Source organism: Charadrius vociferus, unplaced genomic scaffold (genome assembly GCF_000708025.1).
Source record: "Charadrius vociferus isolate BGI_N301 unplaced genomic scaffold, ASM70802v2 scaffold183, whole genome shotgun sequence".
Classification (NCBI taxonomy): Eukaryota; Metazoa; Chordata; class Aves; order Charadriiformes; family Charadriidae; genus Charadrius; species Charadrius vociferus.
The window spans coordinates 5,075,393-5,095,697 of NW_009648250.1; the positions used below are offsets into that span (position 1 = coordinate 5,075,393).

Consider the following 20,305-nt stretch of genomic DNA (forward strand, 5'->3'; position numbering starts at 1 on the left):
TATGTCCAGAATTGGAGGGAAGGGGAATGGGATAAGTAGTTTTGGAATTTCCTCTAACCTTTAGATGAATGTAGTGCAGATAGGTTTTGTCCTTCTCTACAAAGTGATTATTTACTTGAAAGTAATTACTTAATTTAAAATTTATGATTATGCAGTCATTCCAGTACTGCATTATATTTTATTCTAGAATTTATTGATGGTGATAAAAAGTGGACTTATTCTTAAAATGTGGCCTCCAAATATGATGTGTAATGGCAGACTTAGGATACTGACTCATATTTGTCATTACTGTAAGACAAAAAATTCATTTTCAGTCAAATGGGGGATAAATGTGATAATTTGAAAGCAGGATTTTCCATAGGCTAGTAGTTTGTTGTCCAGTGGAGATACTGCTCCAAATAGGGACTTTGCTGTCCAGTTGGCATTCAGTTTTGGGTGTTTTTTATGTCATATAGATTGGTTGAATAGTGGCTGTATTTCAAAAATGCACTGCAGTGTTGTCTCTGAGCAGTAGTACACGTTCCATGACATTGACATTCATAAGATCAAAAGCTGTTTACTGTTATGTCACGTATTCCACAGTCTTGCCAACACTAATGGAACCAACCTCTGAGAGAGTGAAAGAGTGGCCTCGAGCACCTTAGCTGTTTTAACTTAGCCATAGTCCATAAGCTCTGTCTGTGTACTTATTACTTTGCTTTTTCTAAACTGTTCTCTTCCCTGTAAAGAAGAGTAAGGTTTATTTCATAGTTTTGTGTTGTTATAGCCAGAGTGCAAATTAGATTGAGAACTTGGATACAACTCTCATAAGCTAGACTGAAGTGGTATTTGTTACATTCACAATGACGAAATCAAAACCTGAGAACGACAATCATTGTAAATTACTCCTCACCCACTCCAACGTGATGTACATTTTCGCTATTATGTAGGAGTTTCATGTTCTCTAGTAATTACTAGCAGAAGAAAAGCCACATTCTCAGTGGTGCTGTGCATCACAGGTCCTGCTAACATCAGTGAAGACCTTGTTGCACAGCATGTCCTAAATTAAGAACCAAAATGTCATTTTGGCAGGTGTCCCATATTTCCTCTCAGGAAGCTCCAGCAGAAATAGGGGTACTAAGCTGTATAGTTAGCCAAAGTGTGTGCTGTAGATACTGTACCATGACACATATGTGAGTAGACCCTAAAGGCCACAGAGGTGAATCCAGAGCTTGAGGTTTAGTGCACACATGCTGCATAGTCAGTCCCTGAAAGCTAAGGAGACATTTGTCTGAGATCTTCAGACATCTTGCTCAGAGCTGCTCTTACAACTGCCAGACAACCAGAAAACCTGACCGCTTCTCCTCTTCTCCATCTGGACAAAATCTAGAGGCGAGGCTGGAGGGGGAATGGGGAGGAACCAGAAATAAACATGGAATGGTCATGAAGTTGGGCAAAAAGAAGGCATCTTAGTAAAATAAGGTAATAGCAGTTCTGTCAGAGGAGCTTTGTAGAAGAGTGTGTTGTTTTTACCACAGAAGCCAGGCACTTGCTGTCACTTCTGAAAAACAGAGCCAACCCGCATGGATTCCATTAAGACTCAAGTGTTGAAGGACTAACATTAAAGTATTTTTTTATCACAGGGAAAGTGGAGTTGAATAAAGGGCTAAGAGCCGTGTACAATCTAATGCCACTGATGTGGACACCTGGATATTTGAATAGAGCTTTGCAAGTGATGGAGAACGTGGCTGCATTGTCAGGGGACAGCAAAATCTGCAAGGAAGCTGTAAGTATGAAGGCTGTAACCCACTGAACAGAGGGAATTTCATCCAAGCCAAACTCCAGTAAAACCTGTGAATTTTGTGCCTTGCTAATGAGAAGAGTCCCAGCAATACTTCTGGAGTAAGGAGAAGAATGTTTACAACAGAACCACTGCTTCAGCTGATGAGCCAGTGATGATGTCTACTGGCATGTCATTGGGAATGAGTGTCTGTTACTGCCATAAACCATTTAAGTATGTTTCCTAAACCTTCCCCTCCCTATAGAGACACCTGAGTCTGTGTTACAGGAAGCACATGTCTGTGGGGGTGGGAAGACACCTTTGTTTCCCAAGCTTTTGAACTCACTCAAAGACATACTTCTTAGCAGTAAGGATGAAATATCTTGTTGAAAAAATCTTGAAAAATCTTGTTCCTCTCCTGGCTAATCCCATGTATTCTGCACCCTCTGAGATTATATTATCATGAGTGGTACTGGCCCAAAACCAGTATGGAGTAATTTCTAGAAGGGTTGTAGTGCCCTCAGTTGGGGAGGATGGATAGTTTGGTCCATTCATGAGGTCAGCACTGACTAAGGGATTTGGGGCTTAGGAGTGCTGTGGGGCATCAGGCTGATCCTGGAATCAGACACCTTAGGAGAAGTAACTCAGGAAACTACCATCACCACATGGGCTGGAGCACAGAAACAGCACTGAGGTCACACCTCATCTTCCTGGTGCTCTTTCCTGAAAGTGTGTCTGGTGATGGCAGTCTCCCTTTTGCTAGCATCACTACTAGGCTTGCCATCTCTGCATTTCTCTTGGCAGATGAAGGCTAAGGCACTGCTCAGTAGGTTCTCCTATCTATTGCTCCAGGCTCAGAAGCAGCTCTATGTAATACTGGACAGCGCAAGGAAGGAAGTGTCACATCTACAACTTCCTGGCCTTTCGCGTTACCTCTTGGGGTGTGTGGTTTGGGGGTTTTCTTCCTTAATCAAAGTGTGAAGAACTCAGCCTAATACGTTTGTGATTTTTTTTCTGCTTACAAACCCTAGACAAATTAAGGAACTCCTCAGCTTCCTCCAGGTTGTAGATGAACATCCCAGTGTTTAAACAAGGCTGTGGTACAACATGTCCATAGAAGATTCCATCCTTCTCAGTACTGTTACTGTAAAAGTAGTAAATGCTAGTAATATCTAGCAATGCTTTCTTTGCAGAGACATTTTTTATTTTGTTCAGTGAAGAACCAAGAATTTATAAAATAAAGTGGTTACTCACTAATGCTGCAAGTATGTCTGGAGAAATCCAGTAGTAGAGCTCAAAAAGCGATGACCATGAGAACCAGACAGAAACTTCCCTGAAGAGATACTTGGCCTCATTTGGATTTTAGGTAGCAGTATATAAACAATAGTGCAAGTCACGTAAGTTTCACCGAGCTGAGGATGAAGAGCAGGCCTGGATGGTTTTTTATTAGCAAAATAATTTTTTTCTGATGCGTTTTTGTGACCCCAGTGCAGAAAGGAAAATACGTTGGTTCATATCCTTATCTAGTGTAAAGGAATTACAGTGTATTGATTTGCATCCTATGACCTTTTCTACCTAGATGCTCACTAAGATTTTACTATTAAAATCCATATGCGATATTTTTAATTACTATTTCCAACTGCAGTATTCCTAAGGGTGAAGGACTAAGCACACTGACCAGATTAGTATTGGGATCAGTCAGTTTCCACTGAATTCAGCAGCAGGTATGATGGAAACAACCTCATGTGCCATAAACCCTTTTATCCTGTAGTATCCTGGACCTCTCGTTAACAGGGCTGGGTTGACCATTATACAATTCTTGTAAATCCGTGTCATAGCACTGAGAAGTACAGGCTGTGTTATAAATCGTTGTCCTTGCATGCCTTGCACAGTCCGTTACTTGAGAAAGACATGACCCTGGTTTCGTGAACTTGGTTCCTTCCCAAAATTTAATACTATTTTCTGGCTGAATAAATTTCATTATCTAAAAGGGAAGTTTTCAAATGAACTTTTTTAACTGTGCAGTTTGGTGTAAACATTTTTAAGTAATTTGCCCGATCATTATCAGTCACTTTTCTTTCAGGCTTTAAGCTTCCATTCATTTCTGACTAGAAGGGTGTCTCTTTTCTCTCTGCCATTACTATCTTAACAACATAACAGAAACACTGTTTTGGTATGGTGCTATTTTGTTTGACTGTGAACAACCAGAACAGTTTTTGCTTTTTTCGATTGTCTCAGAAATTCTCTAAATGAGTCCATGTATTTCCAAGTACATAGTTATTATGTCATTGCGTATTTCATCCCATTTCAATACTGCTAGTTTAAAGATTACATTTTAGTGTCAAGAATGTTATTTCAAATAAGCCTAATTTTTATTCCTTTAGCATTATATACTAATGCTAGGAAAATGAAACTGTAAGTATTAAGATCTGTTTTGCCCGGAGAAAGCATCACAGATTCAAAGGTTACACAGAGTTATTTCATCCTACTGATAAACATTCAGAATTAGGATTCATGGAAGGATAACAGCTCTTTGCACTTGTAAAAGCTGAACTTTAAAATGCAGGCAACCTGCATCCAATAATTCCAGTTACAGTGATCATTTAATAATTCCCAGTACAGCAGCAGCATCTATAGTAGTTCCATCTTTTGTATCAATAATACATACAGAAGTAATTTACCAAGTCCCTTAGCAAAGCTAATGCTTTCTTTTGATACAACTGCAGTTAGATTAGGATAGGGTGCTCCTCTTACTGGCTCAGAAGACAAAAGCATGAAGATAGCAGAGGTGTCACAGATTAAAAATAGACCTATACCAATATATTATATGCCTATATTTCCATTTTTCCTGATAAATTAGCAAACTAATGATAGGAATGAATGTTCATGTTGCTGAAAAGGTATTTTCCCTGCTTCTTTTCACCAAAGAGGTATTGAGATGATCTGTTAAAGATTATATTGTTCAAATATGCCATAGTAATATCTGTGATCGTGTATCATGCTGGTGGTGTTGTCACTGTGACTACCATTTAGCGTTAGTATTTATGGCTGGATATCAGGCCAAGAGGAGACATTTGCCTAACGCCTAACAGATCTGCAAAGACCAGTTAGCATCTGAGTCATGGGGAGTTTTACTATTGACACAGGGTGATGGAGTTGTTCTATTGCAGGGATTTAATGTTTGATCTCAGAGGTCCCAAATACGGTACAAAATTCTTCCACGAATAAGTCCCATTTCCTTTTAAAATTCGGTTTTCTTTTTATCATACACAGAAGTCACCTCAAAATACATGGTAATTCACAAAGTTATTTGTACATGTGACAGCGGTGTTACTCAGATTTTATTTCCAAACTGTTTATGCTGACAATGACAAATGTGATTGTTCAGATTGACGCTCTGGAGACCATTTTGCAGTCTGTCCTTGAAGCAAAACCTGGTCCAGAATCGTCTGAAGAAGTCAAGGAATTAGAGCAGAAGTCACAGTGTGCAGAATCAGAAGAAACAGAGCAGTCTAAAGCACCCAAGTACTACAGCCGGTTCAAGGTAAGAGAGTTTCATTTATCTAAGTAGTCTAAGATGTAGGTCTCCATGATATATATACACTAGAAAATATTATAATGGCTTATTACAGCTAGTAGACTGACACCCCTGCAGTGCATTAGGAGTCCTACCTTGCATTTTTGAAACAGATGTCACCTTAAATTTTCACTTCTTCAAACAGGAAGCAGCAGCCTACAAAGACATAAATGCTCAAGGCCACTTGTCTTTTGTCTGTCTGCTGGGATTTTATCTTCATTTTTCATACATCAAAATGATAAATCCAATCCTGTTCACAAAAGTGAAATGTCATTAGAGTTCCACTGTCTGACCTTGTGTGGGCTCTTGCTCATTAAAATAAATTGTAATAGGCATGAGACCATCCTGAATTTATTGTCCATTTGTGTATGCTATAATTAAGTAGAAATGTTGCATCCTATACTTTCAGTCTAGGGAAGTAAGCAAGGCTATATCGCTTCCCTTTTATCTTTAGGTCATCATGCTGATGATAACTATGAAACACAAACAGTTGTTCATTGGGGCCCAGCTGTATAATGACTGCATTTTATTTGATCATCTCATACCTATATAACAAGCTCATTTTATTTTAGCATCTCTGATTTGTGCTGTGGTAAAAATCAAATACCCCAGGTTGAAACTAATCTGGCTTACAGTTCCAGGAACAGTACTCTTTCCGTAGCCTATCAGTTTCCATTGTTGCTGTCACGACCTTGGACAGTTGTTCTGGATGCAGATTGTTCTTCTACAGAAACGTCAAAAGACTGGTATCCTATGGTTCCACAACACATACACACACTTTTTCTTTCTTTAATTTTTATTTACATAAATTATTTGCCACTAATCTTTAGATATTAAACTTGCTTTGTAGGCACTTAGAACTTTTTAATTAAAGTGTTTGGGAATAAATGGGTGCTCAGCATGTGTTAATTAATGCCTGGATGAATTCCAGTGAATTAGGTAAACACAAGTGCCCTTTGAAGGAGGGAGTGAGACATTTTTATGAGTCTCTCATGGTCTATCCATTATCTAGCCTTGAAGAAAATAATGCAGAGTGCTCAAAACAAGGTCTGTATGTCAAATTGGGGACAGACTAGTGCCAAGAGGGTAGTTTTCTTCTACCTCAACCTTTCCACAAGTTCCGTAATTAATGCTAGTTCAGGCATTCCCTGGTGTGGCAGTGAGTGCCCTGACTTTGAGACAATAAACTACAGTCCCAATGCTTAGAGCTAAGCTGTCACCAGAAAAGTCTGAATGTAGGAAAGACGTAGCCCTGGTATGAAGTCTAGGCATCCAACAGTAATTTGTATGTAAATAAACCACAATTTCTTGTTGTCTGGATTAGAAAAGGAGCTCTCAAGTCAGAATGCCTTTTCAGCTAAGCCTGAAAGAGCTCTCAGACTCTTTCCTCAAATCTGTTAGGCCAGCACCAGCCAATCTTCCCAGTGTGCAGCCCTGGTCACCTATGGGCATGGTTCACAGGGCAGAGAAGTTCACTAAAAATCCCCAGAAGTCTGAGGGAAGGTGGGAGTTATGAAGCAACCTGATGTTGGTATTCACATCTGCTGTCCCAGCACAGATCATCTGTCCTTCATGTGATGTGATCCCAACACAGGATTTGCACTTCTGCTGCTGAGAATACTTCAGTTGCACTTTGTCCAGCCATGCATTAGCCAGCATGTCCCATTCTTTCTCCTTGACCTCAAAACCAGTTGCTTCTGTCTCCACTTTGGCAAGTTCTCTTTCACAAGTCATACACCTGGGTATGCCAAGAAAAGCTTGTGGATTTTCTCCAGACATACAGTTGCTGTCTAGAACTGTAGCTTGTTCTGCATGGCTCTTATACAAATACTTGGACTCCATGTCTCGTACCAACCTTCAGAACAACCATTTGTGGGAGTACCTGAAAAAGCCACAGCAGCCTAACAGGTACAACGTGTGAGACGCAGCATGTCCTTCCCCTCCGCTAAACCAAACAGGACTTGAGGGCATTTGGCTCTTTGCAGGTAAAGCCTTCAGAGCTGTAATTTAGACTCTCTGTCTGACACTGTCATTTGTGTTGTAATTACCTGTTTTCAGATCCTATATGCTGAGGCTCACTACTCAGTACAGTGTTCCTCGAGCAATTCCTTCCATCTGTGTCAGTGATCAGTGGGCAAGCATTTCATCCCATAAATGCTGGGAACACCCTTTCTAAAAGCAGTGCTCTTTCTCTCTCTGAATACAGAGCACTGGAGACTGCTTATAAAAATCAGTGATTTAGCCACTTAAGATGCACCATTTTGGTACCTGCATGACATAGAGCCTGCTGCATTCCTAAATTAGTTTCACTAAGGTGTCAGAGCAGAGCAAGGAAGATTCCAGGAGTTCAGTGGTACCTGTAATGGCTTAGGAGAGAAGTCCTGCTAGTTTCCAGTTTCTTACCTTTGTCTAGTTCCATTTCATACTGCTTAAGTTCAGTGCATAAACACATAAACGCCCTTTTCAGCACATCCTTGGTAGTGGTTAGTAGGGAGAGTCTGAAGAATCTAACCCAGTTACATTTAAACTGAATATCTGATCTGTAAACATGAGTATAGTTGTCAGATTCCTTCCCCAGACCCAAGCTGTATGGTCTCTTTGTGTTTCTCACTGATGCATTGTATACTTACTGACATCTCAAACAAAATAGAGATGAATACACCTAAATATTAGGGTTTGGGTTTAGTCCATGAGCTTCAAAGCCATTGGTTTTGTTTCCATTGTTTATCATAAAATCAAAGACCAGACAGAGCCAAATACCCAAGCCCCTCAGATCTGCATGCGTAGCATTTTAAAGAGTCTTTAATCTGCTGTCTCTCCAGTTTGAACCTTTGAGGGTCTGGCAACACACAACAAAGCCTACAGTTGTGTTGGCTAAGGCAGAGGGAAGTGGAGAGGCCTCAGAGGGGACGTCATAGTTTCCTGCATAAGAACAAGGCAGAGCCTCAAGACAGGAGCTGGGGGGCAATGCCTTTGCAGTTTATTGCCAGTGTGGGCTGGGGTAGGAGGAACGCTGTGGGCCAGCAGCACAGCTCATAAGCTTCCAATGATAACTGGAAGTAGAAGTCTGGATATCTGCAGGGCTCCAGAATTGCCGTTTTGTTTGGAGGTGCATGATCCCCACATCTTCTTTCGATCATCCTGCAATGCAAAACAGTAGGCTTTGTTCAAACGGCCCAGGAGAGAAACATGGATATGCCTTTCCTTAGGACACGTACTTACTTTAAACATTTCTGCAAGTGCTGGGCTCCGTAAATTTATTTTTTTTTAAAGAACAATCAGGAAAATGTGTTGCTAGCTAATGAGTGAGCAAGGGGTAGTGAATCTGCCAGTGCCATCTCATCTTTCTCCCCCAGGAAACTCCCCCTTGGTTGTGTATCTGTACTTTTAAGGCAATTAATCAGATTGTTGGTGAGCCATCAGGCTAAAGATTCCAGAAAGCCAGGAATAGTATCACTGGATGATTCATCATCTTAAGTGAATTAACATTTTTATGCTGCATGAAATCTAGATAAGTAAAGCTCAAGAAAGAAATACTGCACATTTTCTTACTGAAGCTCTGATCTTAGTTTCAGTGTAGAATATCCATGAAAAAATACCCCTTGTTTTAGCACTGTTGTACCATCTGTGTAAGCATAGTCAAGCCTCAGGTCACAGTAACTGTTGGGAAGAAAAACCATGAGTTACTTAGTATGCTGTTAGCAAGAGAGCATTTAAAGTGATGAGCATCTGTTGAGAGGGATGCTAATGCAGGCAGAGTGGAAGAAATCGTTGGATCGGTTTTGAGGTAAGACACAAAAGCAAGGTGTTTAGATTGAATTTATTGTAGTTGACTGATCTGCTGATCTTTGTTAATACAACATAAATGAACTTGGAAAAATAAGGAGAATTTCAATGGTTAATGAAAGTTAAACTTCATTGTTTTAGTTTCATTGCTCCAAAAAATTATTCTAGAGGTTAGCATTTCAAGAAATGGTACCAGCTACTACAGTCAAAACACTTTACTCGGATAAAATAGTTACCTGGCCTGTATAGCCCAGCTAAGAGTTAGATTCAAGCAGCGATGTATTTGTTGTTATAGGGAAGTATTTTGTGGCTGATTGTTTTGTGACTGACTGGCTCTCTCCTTCTCACTCCCCGCCAAATCCCTTTTTATGACAGGAGCTGTACTCTAAGCTGCATTCACTTGGCAAGGTTGAATCTGAAAGCTTGTTAACCCTGACCACCCAACTTGTCAAGGAAAAGCTGCCAGCGTGTGAAGTGGAAGACATTGCAAAACATGAGCAGAAGCTAAAGGAGTGGGAGCAAGAACAAGCACTTCTCATTGAGAGAGAAAGAGAGATGAGAGAAAAGGCCAAGCAGGAAATGGAAGCTAGGAAGCTAGCTAAAGCGTCTGCTTAGTACTGGAACTCAGAGACTACTGTAGTGGGATGCATTCCTCTGTCAGTGAACTGCAGTGCTCACCATTATTAATATTGCATTTCAATCCTGCTGCAAGTGTGACTGTATGTGATATGCAAATTAAACTTTTTCCATTTTGCCTGGTTCCTGAAGTAAAGCACATGTGGTTTAGAAATCTTCATCCTGTGTATATTTTCCTCCTATCATCAGCTAGGCAGGGGGTGGGATGGAAACAACACGAAGAAGCAGCGGCATAAGAAGAAGCTTGCCTGGAATGAAAGGTGTAGAGGATGGAAGGAACAAAAGAAGAGGGAAGAATTTCAAACACAAGTTGTTTCAGTAGGGGTTTCTCACAGCAATGAATGCCTTGGCTACTCTGAACTTCAGACACTAAGAGGATTAACGTATATTGATTGCTTTTTTTTTTCCCAGCCCATTTGGAAAATTCAGGCTACTATACATGGAGTTGGAAGCCTAACTTTAGACTGTTTTTAAAAGTACTTTTTTAAAGAGTTTCAGCCTAACGAGTTAACGCCTGTGCAGGCACTCAGATGTGCCTTCCCTGAAAGAAGTTAGAAATTTCTGACAGTACTGGTGCTGCTCTGCTCCATTTTTAAGCTCAGTAGAGAAACACACACAATCACCTCAGTACACAAGGAGGGGCCTCATACTGCAGCGCAGTTTCCTTTTATATTCTGGGCACTGTTTCATGGGGGTTTTGACCTAATTCTCTTTTTGTCTCAGCTGTGTATGTGGTCCCATGCCTTGTTCTTCAGATTGGTAAAACAATTCACACAGAGGACAAGGAAACGGCGCGGGAGGAAAGAATCATTGTGCGTTAGTTGTGGGATGCATCAGGATTCATCCCTGCATACATTCCCTGCCACCACTGAATTTCGTCATCTGCAGCCAGCAACTTGATGCAGCTCATGTGTCCTGGTTTGAGAACTGTGGGTCGGTGGCTATTCATTTGGTGGCCAGCCCAGCCCAAACCACAACATCCTGGTAGGACAAGTTGCTTGAGAACAGGGAGAGCCTAGCCCTGCTGTATTGAAGCTCGTTAGGGCAACAACAGTGTTGCCTCAGTGGTGCTTTACCACAGGGTCTGATAAGCATTCCCAGTTTTATCATGCATCTGTCTAGTCTTACAGTGATAAAACTCACATCACAAACTCACTGTAAATCCAGTGAGAACACACCACAGATCTGTGAAGTGAAATTGTTTTAAGTGTAAGAAAGCATCTCATCCGCATACACCAAATATCTCTGTTATTCTCAGCAAATGCACACACAGCCTGATTGCTTTTTCACATCCAAGAACTTGGCAGTAAGGTCCCATAGTTTCGCCCATACTGCAGTAAGAGAGTGCCGTCTACAGGTAAGTGGATGATTTTGTGGCTTCGCCTAACTAAACCAGCAGCCAGCTTCCCTGGGCAACTTTTCTCACGTCTCCTGATTTTCTTCCTCTTTCTTGGTCTAAATACTTTCTGGTTACTAGGAGAAGTTAGGGAGTCTTAAGGGAGAGTAGGAGGCCAAATGCACTCTTAAGGACAATTTCCTTAAAACTGGTGGCTTTAAAGAGGTTATCACTCCCAGTCCAGCCACAGGAGAACGAAGTGTCCCTTCCATGACCGGACGTTTCAGTTCTTCAGTATCAGAACATGGGTTGTACCTCCAAAGGCTCACAATCACTCCTGCATCCTGATTCCTTTCTCAGCTTCTCTCTGCAGACACAGCCTCTAAAAAAAACTCCCCCCCCCCACCACAGTTTAACGACCTTGCTGACACATGGCCTCTAGCCATTGCAGCTGCTGATCCTGTTGCTTGTAAGATGCTGTTTGGCTAGACCACAACGGGCAGTGCCACATTCCTCCTTGTTTCTTCTTAGCATCTGTTTCTTGGCAGCACAAGGAGCCTGTTTCTGGCCCCACCTCCACCCTCCCTCACCCTGCTCAGTAGATACGCCAAGCTGCTAATGCTGACCGAGCTCCAGCAAGCTGCCAGCTGCCATCCTGCCCGTTCTCTCACAGAGCACGCTTTGCTTCCTCCACAACTAACCCCTCTTTCCATTTTTTTAGGCTTAACTGTTCACAGCAATAAGAGGAAAAACTCCTCTAAGCTCCGAGTAGCCTGTTAATGAATATTACAGGTTGCTTCCTTTGTTTTACTCCAGGCGCTGTGGATTTGAGTGCTCTGAGCCCAGTCCAAAGCCTGAACTTAAACATTGTACATACAGCCTTTCTCTGCCTTTGCCCAAATCTCCCGTGTCCCCCTCTGCCCTTGGGAGGGGGCAGTTTCCCTGCCAAATGCCTTGCAGGCAGTAAAGCAGATTCCTGGGGCCAGATGAAGGACAGCAAACCCAAGACCTGCAGCAGAGGGTCCAGGCCATTTGTGGCTTCAGGTGCCAAAAGTTTTGGCAAGCCCTCTCATTTATCTGCCCCCTCGGTGTCACCCTAACTGAGAAACCACTTCTGACACTTCCACAATCTGGGCCAGCTGCACACCAGGGTCCCTCTTCCCTTCCCGTCATGCTGCAGCCAAGTATGGTCCAGTAGCCTTCATCTCACTTCTCCCCACCCCAGGTGCCACCACTGTCTCAGTTAATAGCAACCAGCTTCTGCCAAACCAGTGTTTTCTCACCTAGCAAATCCTCACGGTTCCCGCAAGCCTACCTGCACCCTCATGAATTCTCCACAATCCTCATCACTGCTTCCCTTCTGGCATCACCCTTCATCCCCTTCAGGTTCCTCCCGTATATCGTCTCACATTTGTTTCTTCCCCTTCTCCAGGGAGGGTTGGCCATGTCTCTTTGCCCTGCACCCCTGTCTCAGACAGCAACCCGCCCCAAGCTCTGCAGGCAGTAAGCAGCCCGGGGTACCAAGCACTTGGTACCCTGAAGTGTGAGACCCCTGGACGCAGCTGTGCCTCCAGAGGCTGGAAATATGAACTAGCAACTGAATCTTGAGGGGGGGAGGGAGGTAGTCTCCTCTTTGGTGGTCTCGCCTACCTGCTAGCTTTGAGCAAGGCTGGCAGTGAGACAGGCAAATTGTGGGAGCGGGTAATTCCCAGATCGGTGCTGTTCAGGCATGTGCTTGGCTTCTAGGAAGGCATGGACGGTAGCTGTGCACCGCAAATGCAGCAGCATGAGAAATCAACAGAATATCAGCTAACTCAGCTTAACTTACCTGCTTTTCTCCTTCCCACTCCAGGAAAAGTAAGACAGACTTGACTGTTTGCCCCCTTGCATAAATCATGTTGCACACACAACCCGTTTTTCAGCTGCTTGATGGATTAGTATTAAAAAGAAGTTTGAGGAACACTTGCAGCAACACCTGGGAGTGAAACGGGGCCCAGGTGGTGCAAAGCCCTTCTGTCCAAATGCCCATGGCTTTGTGTGCACTCCTGTGATAGCCATCACCCACTGTGGTGCAGCCAGCTGCATTTAGAAGGGGGATGGAGAACATACAGCAGCTTTTGATTGGCTGCTGCTTGAACACGAGCTCTGATGCTAAGGGAAGAACGTGGATGTGTGTATATATGCGTACAAAAAAAAAAAAAAAGAAAAAAAAGTGGAAAATACTTTTGTACTCTACAAAAACCTCTGAGTGTTTGAGAACAAAGCTTCTGAGTTCATCCAGTACCAGTGCCCTGGTACTCATTTGATGCAAGCTCACACCCCAATGAGCAGTTCCTTACTAGGACACAAGCTTTTTGAAACGGTGCTGCTTCTTGCTGCACTGTTTCATACAGCTGCCTAGACCTGTACATGGATGGGACTGGCAAAATATTTCCTGGAGGGGACAGACCAACATCTTTCTTGGTAGTAACACTATCTCCTTTTTTGGCATCAACTCTCCTAGAAATGTTCCTTCACATCCTGTTTTCATTTGTGACTACAGCTGTGATTTGCATTAAAGCTGCTGCAGTTTCTCCCTTGTCAGTATATTTCTAAATCACAGGAGTGCACCTTTCTGCATGGAAGTTTTTGAATAATTTCCCTACTCATGGGTAATGTGTGTCTGCGTAGCTAAAGGCAGAGGAAAATCTCACAGCGATAGAAGCAGTACATTTGCATGCCCAGTCACTGAGCTGTGCATGCAAACAAGGTGACCAGAAGCCTAAATAATACCTGCCTGCGCTAACGCTTAGGGTGCAGCACTGCCAGACTTGCACATGCTAGGCAGTGTTAGCAGCTCTCTCGTGTTTCCCCAGGTGGGGGAGAGACCCTTCTCTCAACAATATAGCCAAAAGAAACAGAAACCGGTACAAATGCAAAACTTGTTTGGTACGTTGGCATGAAATCGCCTGCTGTTGGGAGAAAAAAAACAGCACTTTAAAGGTTAGAGCTCTTCCTTTTAATTCAAAAAGCAGCTTCCCAATTCAAATACATGGCAGACACCACATAGGCTGCTGATTAGGCAAGCAAATACGTAACTCTTCCTCCCACAAGTGTCACTGGCAGAACACTTCCAGCAAAGCACTGAAGGTCATTATCCATTATTCACAAGAGGCAAATTACATATTTATTCCCTTGCAGCTCAAATAAATGTTGCCTGAAGCCTTGCACAGATGAGCCCTATTTATGGCAGCCTTGCCAAGATAAGGTTACTAGATGCTCTCAGACCCAGTCAGACGCTGTGTCCTACACACAAAGCCAGTATCAAACCCCTTCCCACAGCTGCAAGCACCTGCTCCCTCCCCCAGTGGCCTGTCCCAGCTGCTTGCCAGCCCATCCCAGGGCTCCCTGGTCACCCTAAAACTGTGGGACCGGGGCGACGACCTACCCCATCTGCAGATGAAGGTTGGCTGGTGCAAGGGTGTTTCTGACCTGCGCAGCCATCACTGTTTATGTAGAAACTACAATTGAACTTGGCAAATGTATTTCTAGTGAGTATTTGAGCACAGATGTGGAAAGTAAAGTTAAAATTACCTTCCCAGAAATCTAATGATAGGAAATGTTGAGATGAGGATGATGCTTTTTGATTGTAGAAGAGAAACTACTGCTGACTTAAGTGACAAACAGCCTGAACTTGGGACACTTAGTCTTTCAAAATAAGACTGTGGAGAATGAAGTATAAGTAAAGAATTAGTGACAAAGCATTAAATCAAGAGTATCTTAAGATACTAAATATGTGACAGAAAACTGTGCCATCTACTCTGGGTCAATCTCCCCATGGAAATGTATATATCTTTCAGTAATCGCAAAGTTGTCACTGAGCTCAGCTACCAATTGCATAGTACTAACTCTGTTGCTGCTCTTAAACCTTTCTGATAAACTCAAGTCCACTCAACCCATTCTAAATTGCATATGTCCCGGGCACAGAAATAGCATTAGAGTACCATTGACAAGCACATTAGTTTGTCAGGACAAAATTAATCTTTCAATCTAGCTTATGTATTGCAAATCCTGACAATTCCTTCCTTAAATGAACTGGAAAAGAAACTTTCAAGCCTGTTCTGGTCCTTACACATGGTAACTCTTCCTATAATTACATCTTTGGACACTGTAAACTCTGCCTGGAAATACTGACTTGCCCTCCAGGGGGTTCATATTAAGTATTTAAGTGGCTCAGTGGTTCAGTTTACCTTCAACTCTTTAAGCTAAGAAAGTAACACAGCTGGGCTGAGATAGCATAAGGTTTGTAAAAGCTCTGTCAAAATTAATTTCTAGACCTTAACAGGTATACAGGGTATAACCTCAGTGCATATAGACCTTGTTATGTATATTTAGGTTTGTTTGTATTAGGACATACGTTCTATCTATTTCTCTTATCTTCTCTGTAATTCACAAGCAGAGGTGATGGGCTGAGCTGCAGTATGATGTGTAAATCATGGCACATGCAGTTGTTTTGGCGGTGAAGCTGGCAGCAGAGGCACAGTCAACCTCCACCCCTGTCTTGCCAGCTGTTCACACCAGGGACAGTAATGCTGGTGTTGTTCAATTGCAGAGAGGCAGCTACATCAAGGGGTATGGTAAGGATCTGTGAGAACCAGCGAACAGAGCTCATGCAGACTACAGTGCCTGATGATTTAGTTTTTTAGTTCTCCTCAGTATTTCATTTCTGGTGGAAATGATGGTGAGCATGCAGTCAAAAACCAGCAAATCCCTTGGCAAGCTGAGGGCACTCAGCATTACTCAGCCTCTGGTGGATTGAATCTGAAGAAAGGATAAGCAGTACAAGAGAGTACAATGCCCAGGGGGCTTCGTGCTAGTGTGGACTGGTTGTGTCTGTGGGAGATGAAAATAGGGATCACAGCAGCAGGCAGGCAATGCTCATGTAGCAGAAGTACCGTGTGGGCTCTAGACATCCCCTAGGAAGCCATGGAGCTTTGCTGCAATGCTGGGAATGAGCTGGGTTTATGAGGTGTCACTATGGCTATTACTCAAGAGACCCCTGGATACCTCTTTTCATCCCATCCTAGGAACTGTGAAAAGCTACAATTTCCTCCCAACCTCAGAACACGAGAAATCAATATTAAACTCTGTTCAGGTCTAGGCTGCCACAAGACAGAGTCCTCATTTTAGATAGACCGAAATGGTCTGGCTGCCAATTTCCCATGCCATCTGAAATACTTCATAAGCTGATTGAATTTGTTCATTAACAGCACTAGTGGAAATAAAATTTCTCCTCAGCAGCTGTGTTGAAGAAGAAGCTTTCATTTGTCGGCTGGAAGCAGCAAGCCAAATTTTACAGGCCAGGCTGGTCTGCCTCTATCCACAGGTACCACAAGTGGTCACACCTGTGCAAATCCAGAACTTCACCCTGCTACTGCAGGTGAATAATTGGGGTTGAAACCTGACCTGGTCTGCTTTGCACAATCCTTTTAATATATTTTAAGTAGCATCAGGCTACTCTACTACAACAGCTCAAAAAACCTTGACGTAGATATATGCAGGGTTACACTGGAGAGATAAGATTTGCAGCAATTGACTCCCCTCATCTGGTCTTCATACTTGGCCATGGTCAGCCCAATTCAATCCAAGCACAGTATTTCTTACTCATATTATTAGAAGTTACAAATTAAACCTTAGAGGCTAGAGATGGATAAGGGCCCACAAAAAAAGACTGCTGGCTGAGGGTGAAGGAAATCCTGCAGGGCCGCTGCTTCTCCATGGAGCGAGCATCCCTTGCTTCTCGCTGCCTCAGCCTTTGCCTTCTTTCATATCATTACCATCTCCCCAAGCTAAAAAACTGTCAGGGTTGACTGCTGCACCTCACCACGGCAGGCGTCGCAGCAGCAAGCAGAATTACAAAGGCAGAAAGCCTGACCTTACAGCGTCCCTTTAACAGCAGCAGAGGAAAAGTCTGATGTTTATAAAGTAAATAACTAAACTGGGAGCCCACCTTCCCCAAAGGCTTCCTCTCATCAGGGTTACAGGGCAGCGGTGGTAAGAAAAGGTCCATGTCCACCGGAGTCAAGCTGTGCATTCTTGTTAAGCTGCAACAGTTTTGGAAAAGACCTCTTTTCCAAACCAGGGTGGGCTCAGTTTGATGTAACTATTGGGTGTCATCTCTGACACAGTGTCTTGAATGTGTACTTACTGAAAATGAGGTGTTTTCTCATGCTGCTGAAGGATACAGAAATGAGAACAACAAAAAGAAGCCACGTCATGGTACATCATGGTAATGTTTTAGGCCACAAGAGATAAAAGTAATCTTCTGCATTTATTTTTCAGTTTCTAAATAGAGATTGGCTCTTATCTAGCATTTAAATAGTCATTGATCTTTTGAGAAAAAACTCATATAGTAGGTAATCATGATTGAAGGAAACGGAAAACTTAAAAATACGTACATACACAAAGACAAGAAACATGTCAACACCACTTTGCCACTTTTGTATTTTATTGTGGAACTGAGTTTGTTTCCTTTACATCAAATATCCTCAATGGAAGAGGGGATATTGCACACAAATATCATAAAAGCACTACATATTACTTTCACTGGAAACTAATTTTCTACATTAGATATGACTGGACAGAATAGAAGTGATGCAGGATTATAAGACATAATACCATACACAGCTGCAGACTGACACAAACACCATTCAGAACAAGAGAGAGGAGGTGTGTGAGGTGCTTCTCAGCCAGCAACAAGACTGTTTCTTTCCATAGTTTGGAAGATAATGGCTGCATGCAAATGCGTGAAAGCACATTTCAGATTTCCTCTTTTACCGTTGTGATTACAGCCCAGTCTTGACGAGGTAGCTCCTGCCATCTGGAGCTCCTAGCTAGTCTAGTGCGGAGAAGCTGCTTTTTAAATTCTTTTTTTTTTTTCTTTTCCCTTCTATATTTTTATGCCATTGTTTTATTTAGTTACTTAATTTTTTTTAGATTTTTTGTAAAGTCACAACAAACAGACTTTTTTCTTTATTTCTTTTAAATAGCAAACATTTTTAAACCCGGTGAATAATATAATTGCATTCTAAGAAATGCTTACCCTTAGTTGCTTTTAGTGTTTTGTTCAATTATTAAGTGAAAAGATGAAAGCTTACAGTTTCTTTCAAGTGTAAATGTTATACTTTTTCCCTTACTAATAAATCCAGACCAACAAAATTTCTATTTCCCTCAAAACATCATTACTGAGCAAGAACCTCTGGCGACAGATGAACAAAGAGAAGAGTATGACAGAAATGTCCCAAATGCACAGTAAGCGCTCTTTGGAGCTGACTTGCTTGTGGTGGGAGGGATTGAAAATTCAATTAACAAATTGATTAAATCTTAGTAAATGAGTACCAGAACTCTCCTAAAATGCATAAGCTATCATAGACAATTAAAAAACCCCCCACATTCATATACATAGTTATCTCCATTCACCACAGTATGTAAAGTAAGTAAAAGAAAAATCAAAAGTAAATTTTTTGAAAGATGGGGTGGAAATAGAGGTCAATGAAGTCAGACCCACCACAGGACTTTGAAAAGGCATGCAAGAGAGGCCCTGTCCAAGTTCAGGAGTGGTGTGGGATCCCCAAAGTTAGTTCTTCATTGAACTATATGAAGCATTATAGTTATAGCATAAAGATCATGACTGGGGATGCTGTTACGGGTAACACCATCATTTAAATGGAGTGTCCTTTACACCCAGATATTGAATCTTTATAATTAGAGTAATCAATAACAAACCATGCTCCTAGAAATCTATGCTGATCAACAGCACTCATTGTTAATGTACACGGTACATTTTGATGACTGTTACACTAAACTAATTGTGTAGTACTAAGACTAGCACAGTTAGAATAGTTCCACAGGCAGGAAAGTCATTTAAGGGCAGGAGGAGCTAATGGAGGAGTTCATCACTGTGTTGCACCCTGGCAGCATTGCCATTTAAAAGGGAACGGGTGGAACAGGCATTACAATACCTCAGAATAGCCAGACCAGGGTTTTAATATTCTGGTAGCAGCAAAAACGCAAATACATTTTAAGATCAGCTGTTAACTGTCTAATTATTAATATTTTAAAAGTAAAACAAATGTTTGAGCCATCACTTGCTTGGGGAGACTTAAGGCTTGATTCCAATTTCATTTACATTAGGACCAAATGACTGTAACTTCCCTGATGTAGCGAAATTACTCCTGATTCACAGGAGTAAGTGGCATAAGTGAGATTAGTCTCAAGACCACTCCTGTACTTAAAACAGATTTTCTACCAAAGCAGAAATACAAACCATTTCAGGTAGTATCAGAAAATCAGAAAATCTGTTCCCACCCACTCAAAAAGTTTGAAATCTGACCTATATAAGAAAGTAGACAAAGCAGAAAGAATTGTAGAAATATTACAACTATTCTGCCAAACATTTTGCCTATAACTTTGTAGACTATGTATTACAAAAGCTATTTTAAATGAATGAGTATGAGCCCAGCAAACATGCTTGTTTTCACAATACATTTTTATCTGCCTTTTGAGCCATAGTCATTCTGAGTTATTCTTAACGACTTAAAAGGTATAGCAATAAATAAAACAGCATTGCTAGACACACCTAAATAAAAAGAGAAGACATTAAAAATAAATCGAGATCCCCAATAATTGACAAACAGTAATTCACAGCATTAAATTGGCCTCAGGAGGCCTACATTTAAAGGATGCTAAAGCAGTATAAAAAAAGCCTCATAAAAATTAGGTGTGCAAACATATCCCTATTAAACAAAAATATCCTAATAATGTAAAATGGAAATAAATTATTAGGTAAAGAAAATAAAACGAGATCATAGTTCACTACATTGTGAAACTTTATACCAGCCATAACGGTGAATCATACAGAGGAGCATGTTATCTCCACTCTGGAGGCCTTTACACCTTTTTTAAATTCAGATTTGCCAACCTCTACAATGTACCAAGATTTTTTTAATTTGGGTAAAACTTCTGAGACTAAAAAGTCCAAACTGTCTTAAATCACAGAACAGTGATGCTGTTCCTCTGCAAGCAGTCTAGAGAATGAAAAGAAGAGGGGAGAGGAAGGAGGAAAGGAAAGGGAAAGGAAAGGAAGAAGAAAGGAAGAGGAAGAGTAAAAGAAGAAATGAGAGGAAATGGGGAAAGGAGTGGAAGGGAGAGGGAGAGGGAGAGAGAGAGGGAG

At 41.7% G+C, this 20,305-nt stretch overlaps 1 protein-coding gene across 1 annotated transcript in view; it reads left to right on the plus strand.

The window, feature by feature from the left end:
- The window catches only part of MRPS27 (mitochondrial ribosomal protein S27), a 48,724-nt gene extending 38,826 nt beyond the window's left edge, over nucleotides 1-9,898 (plus strand). The window contains exons 8-10 of the mRNA XM_009884270.1: nucleotides 1,623-1,765; nucleotides 5,148-5,303; nucleotides 9,498-9,898. Of these exons, the coding sequence (XP_009882572.1) occupies nucleotides 1,623-1,765; nucleotides 5,148-5,303; nucleotides 9,498-9,737 (539 nt within the window). The 3' untranslated portion in view covers nucleotides 9,738-9,898. The remainder of the gene's footprint in view (nucleotides 1-1,622; nucleotides 1,766-5,147; nucleotides 5,304-9,497) is intronic.
- The last annotated feature ends 10,407 nt before the right edge of the window (nucleotides 9,899-20,305 follow it).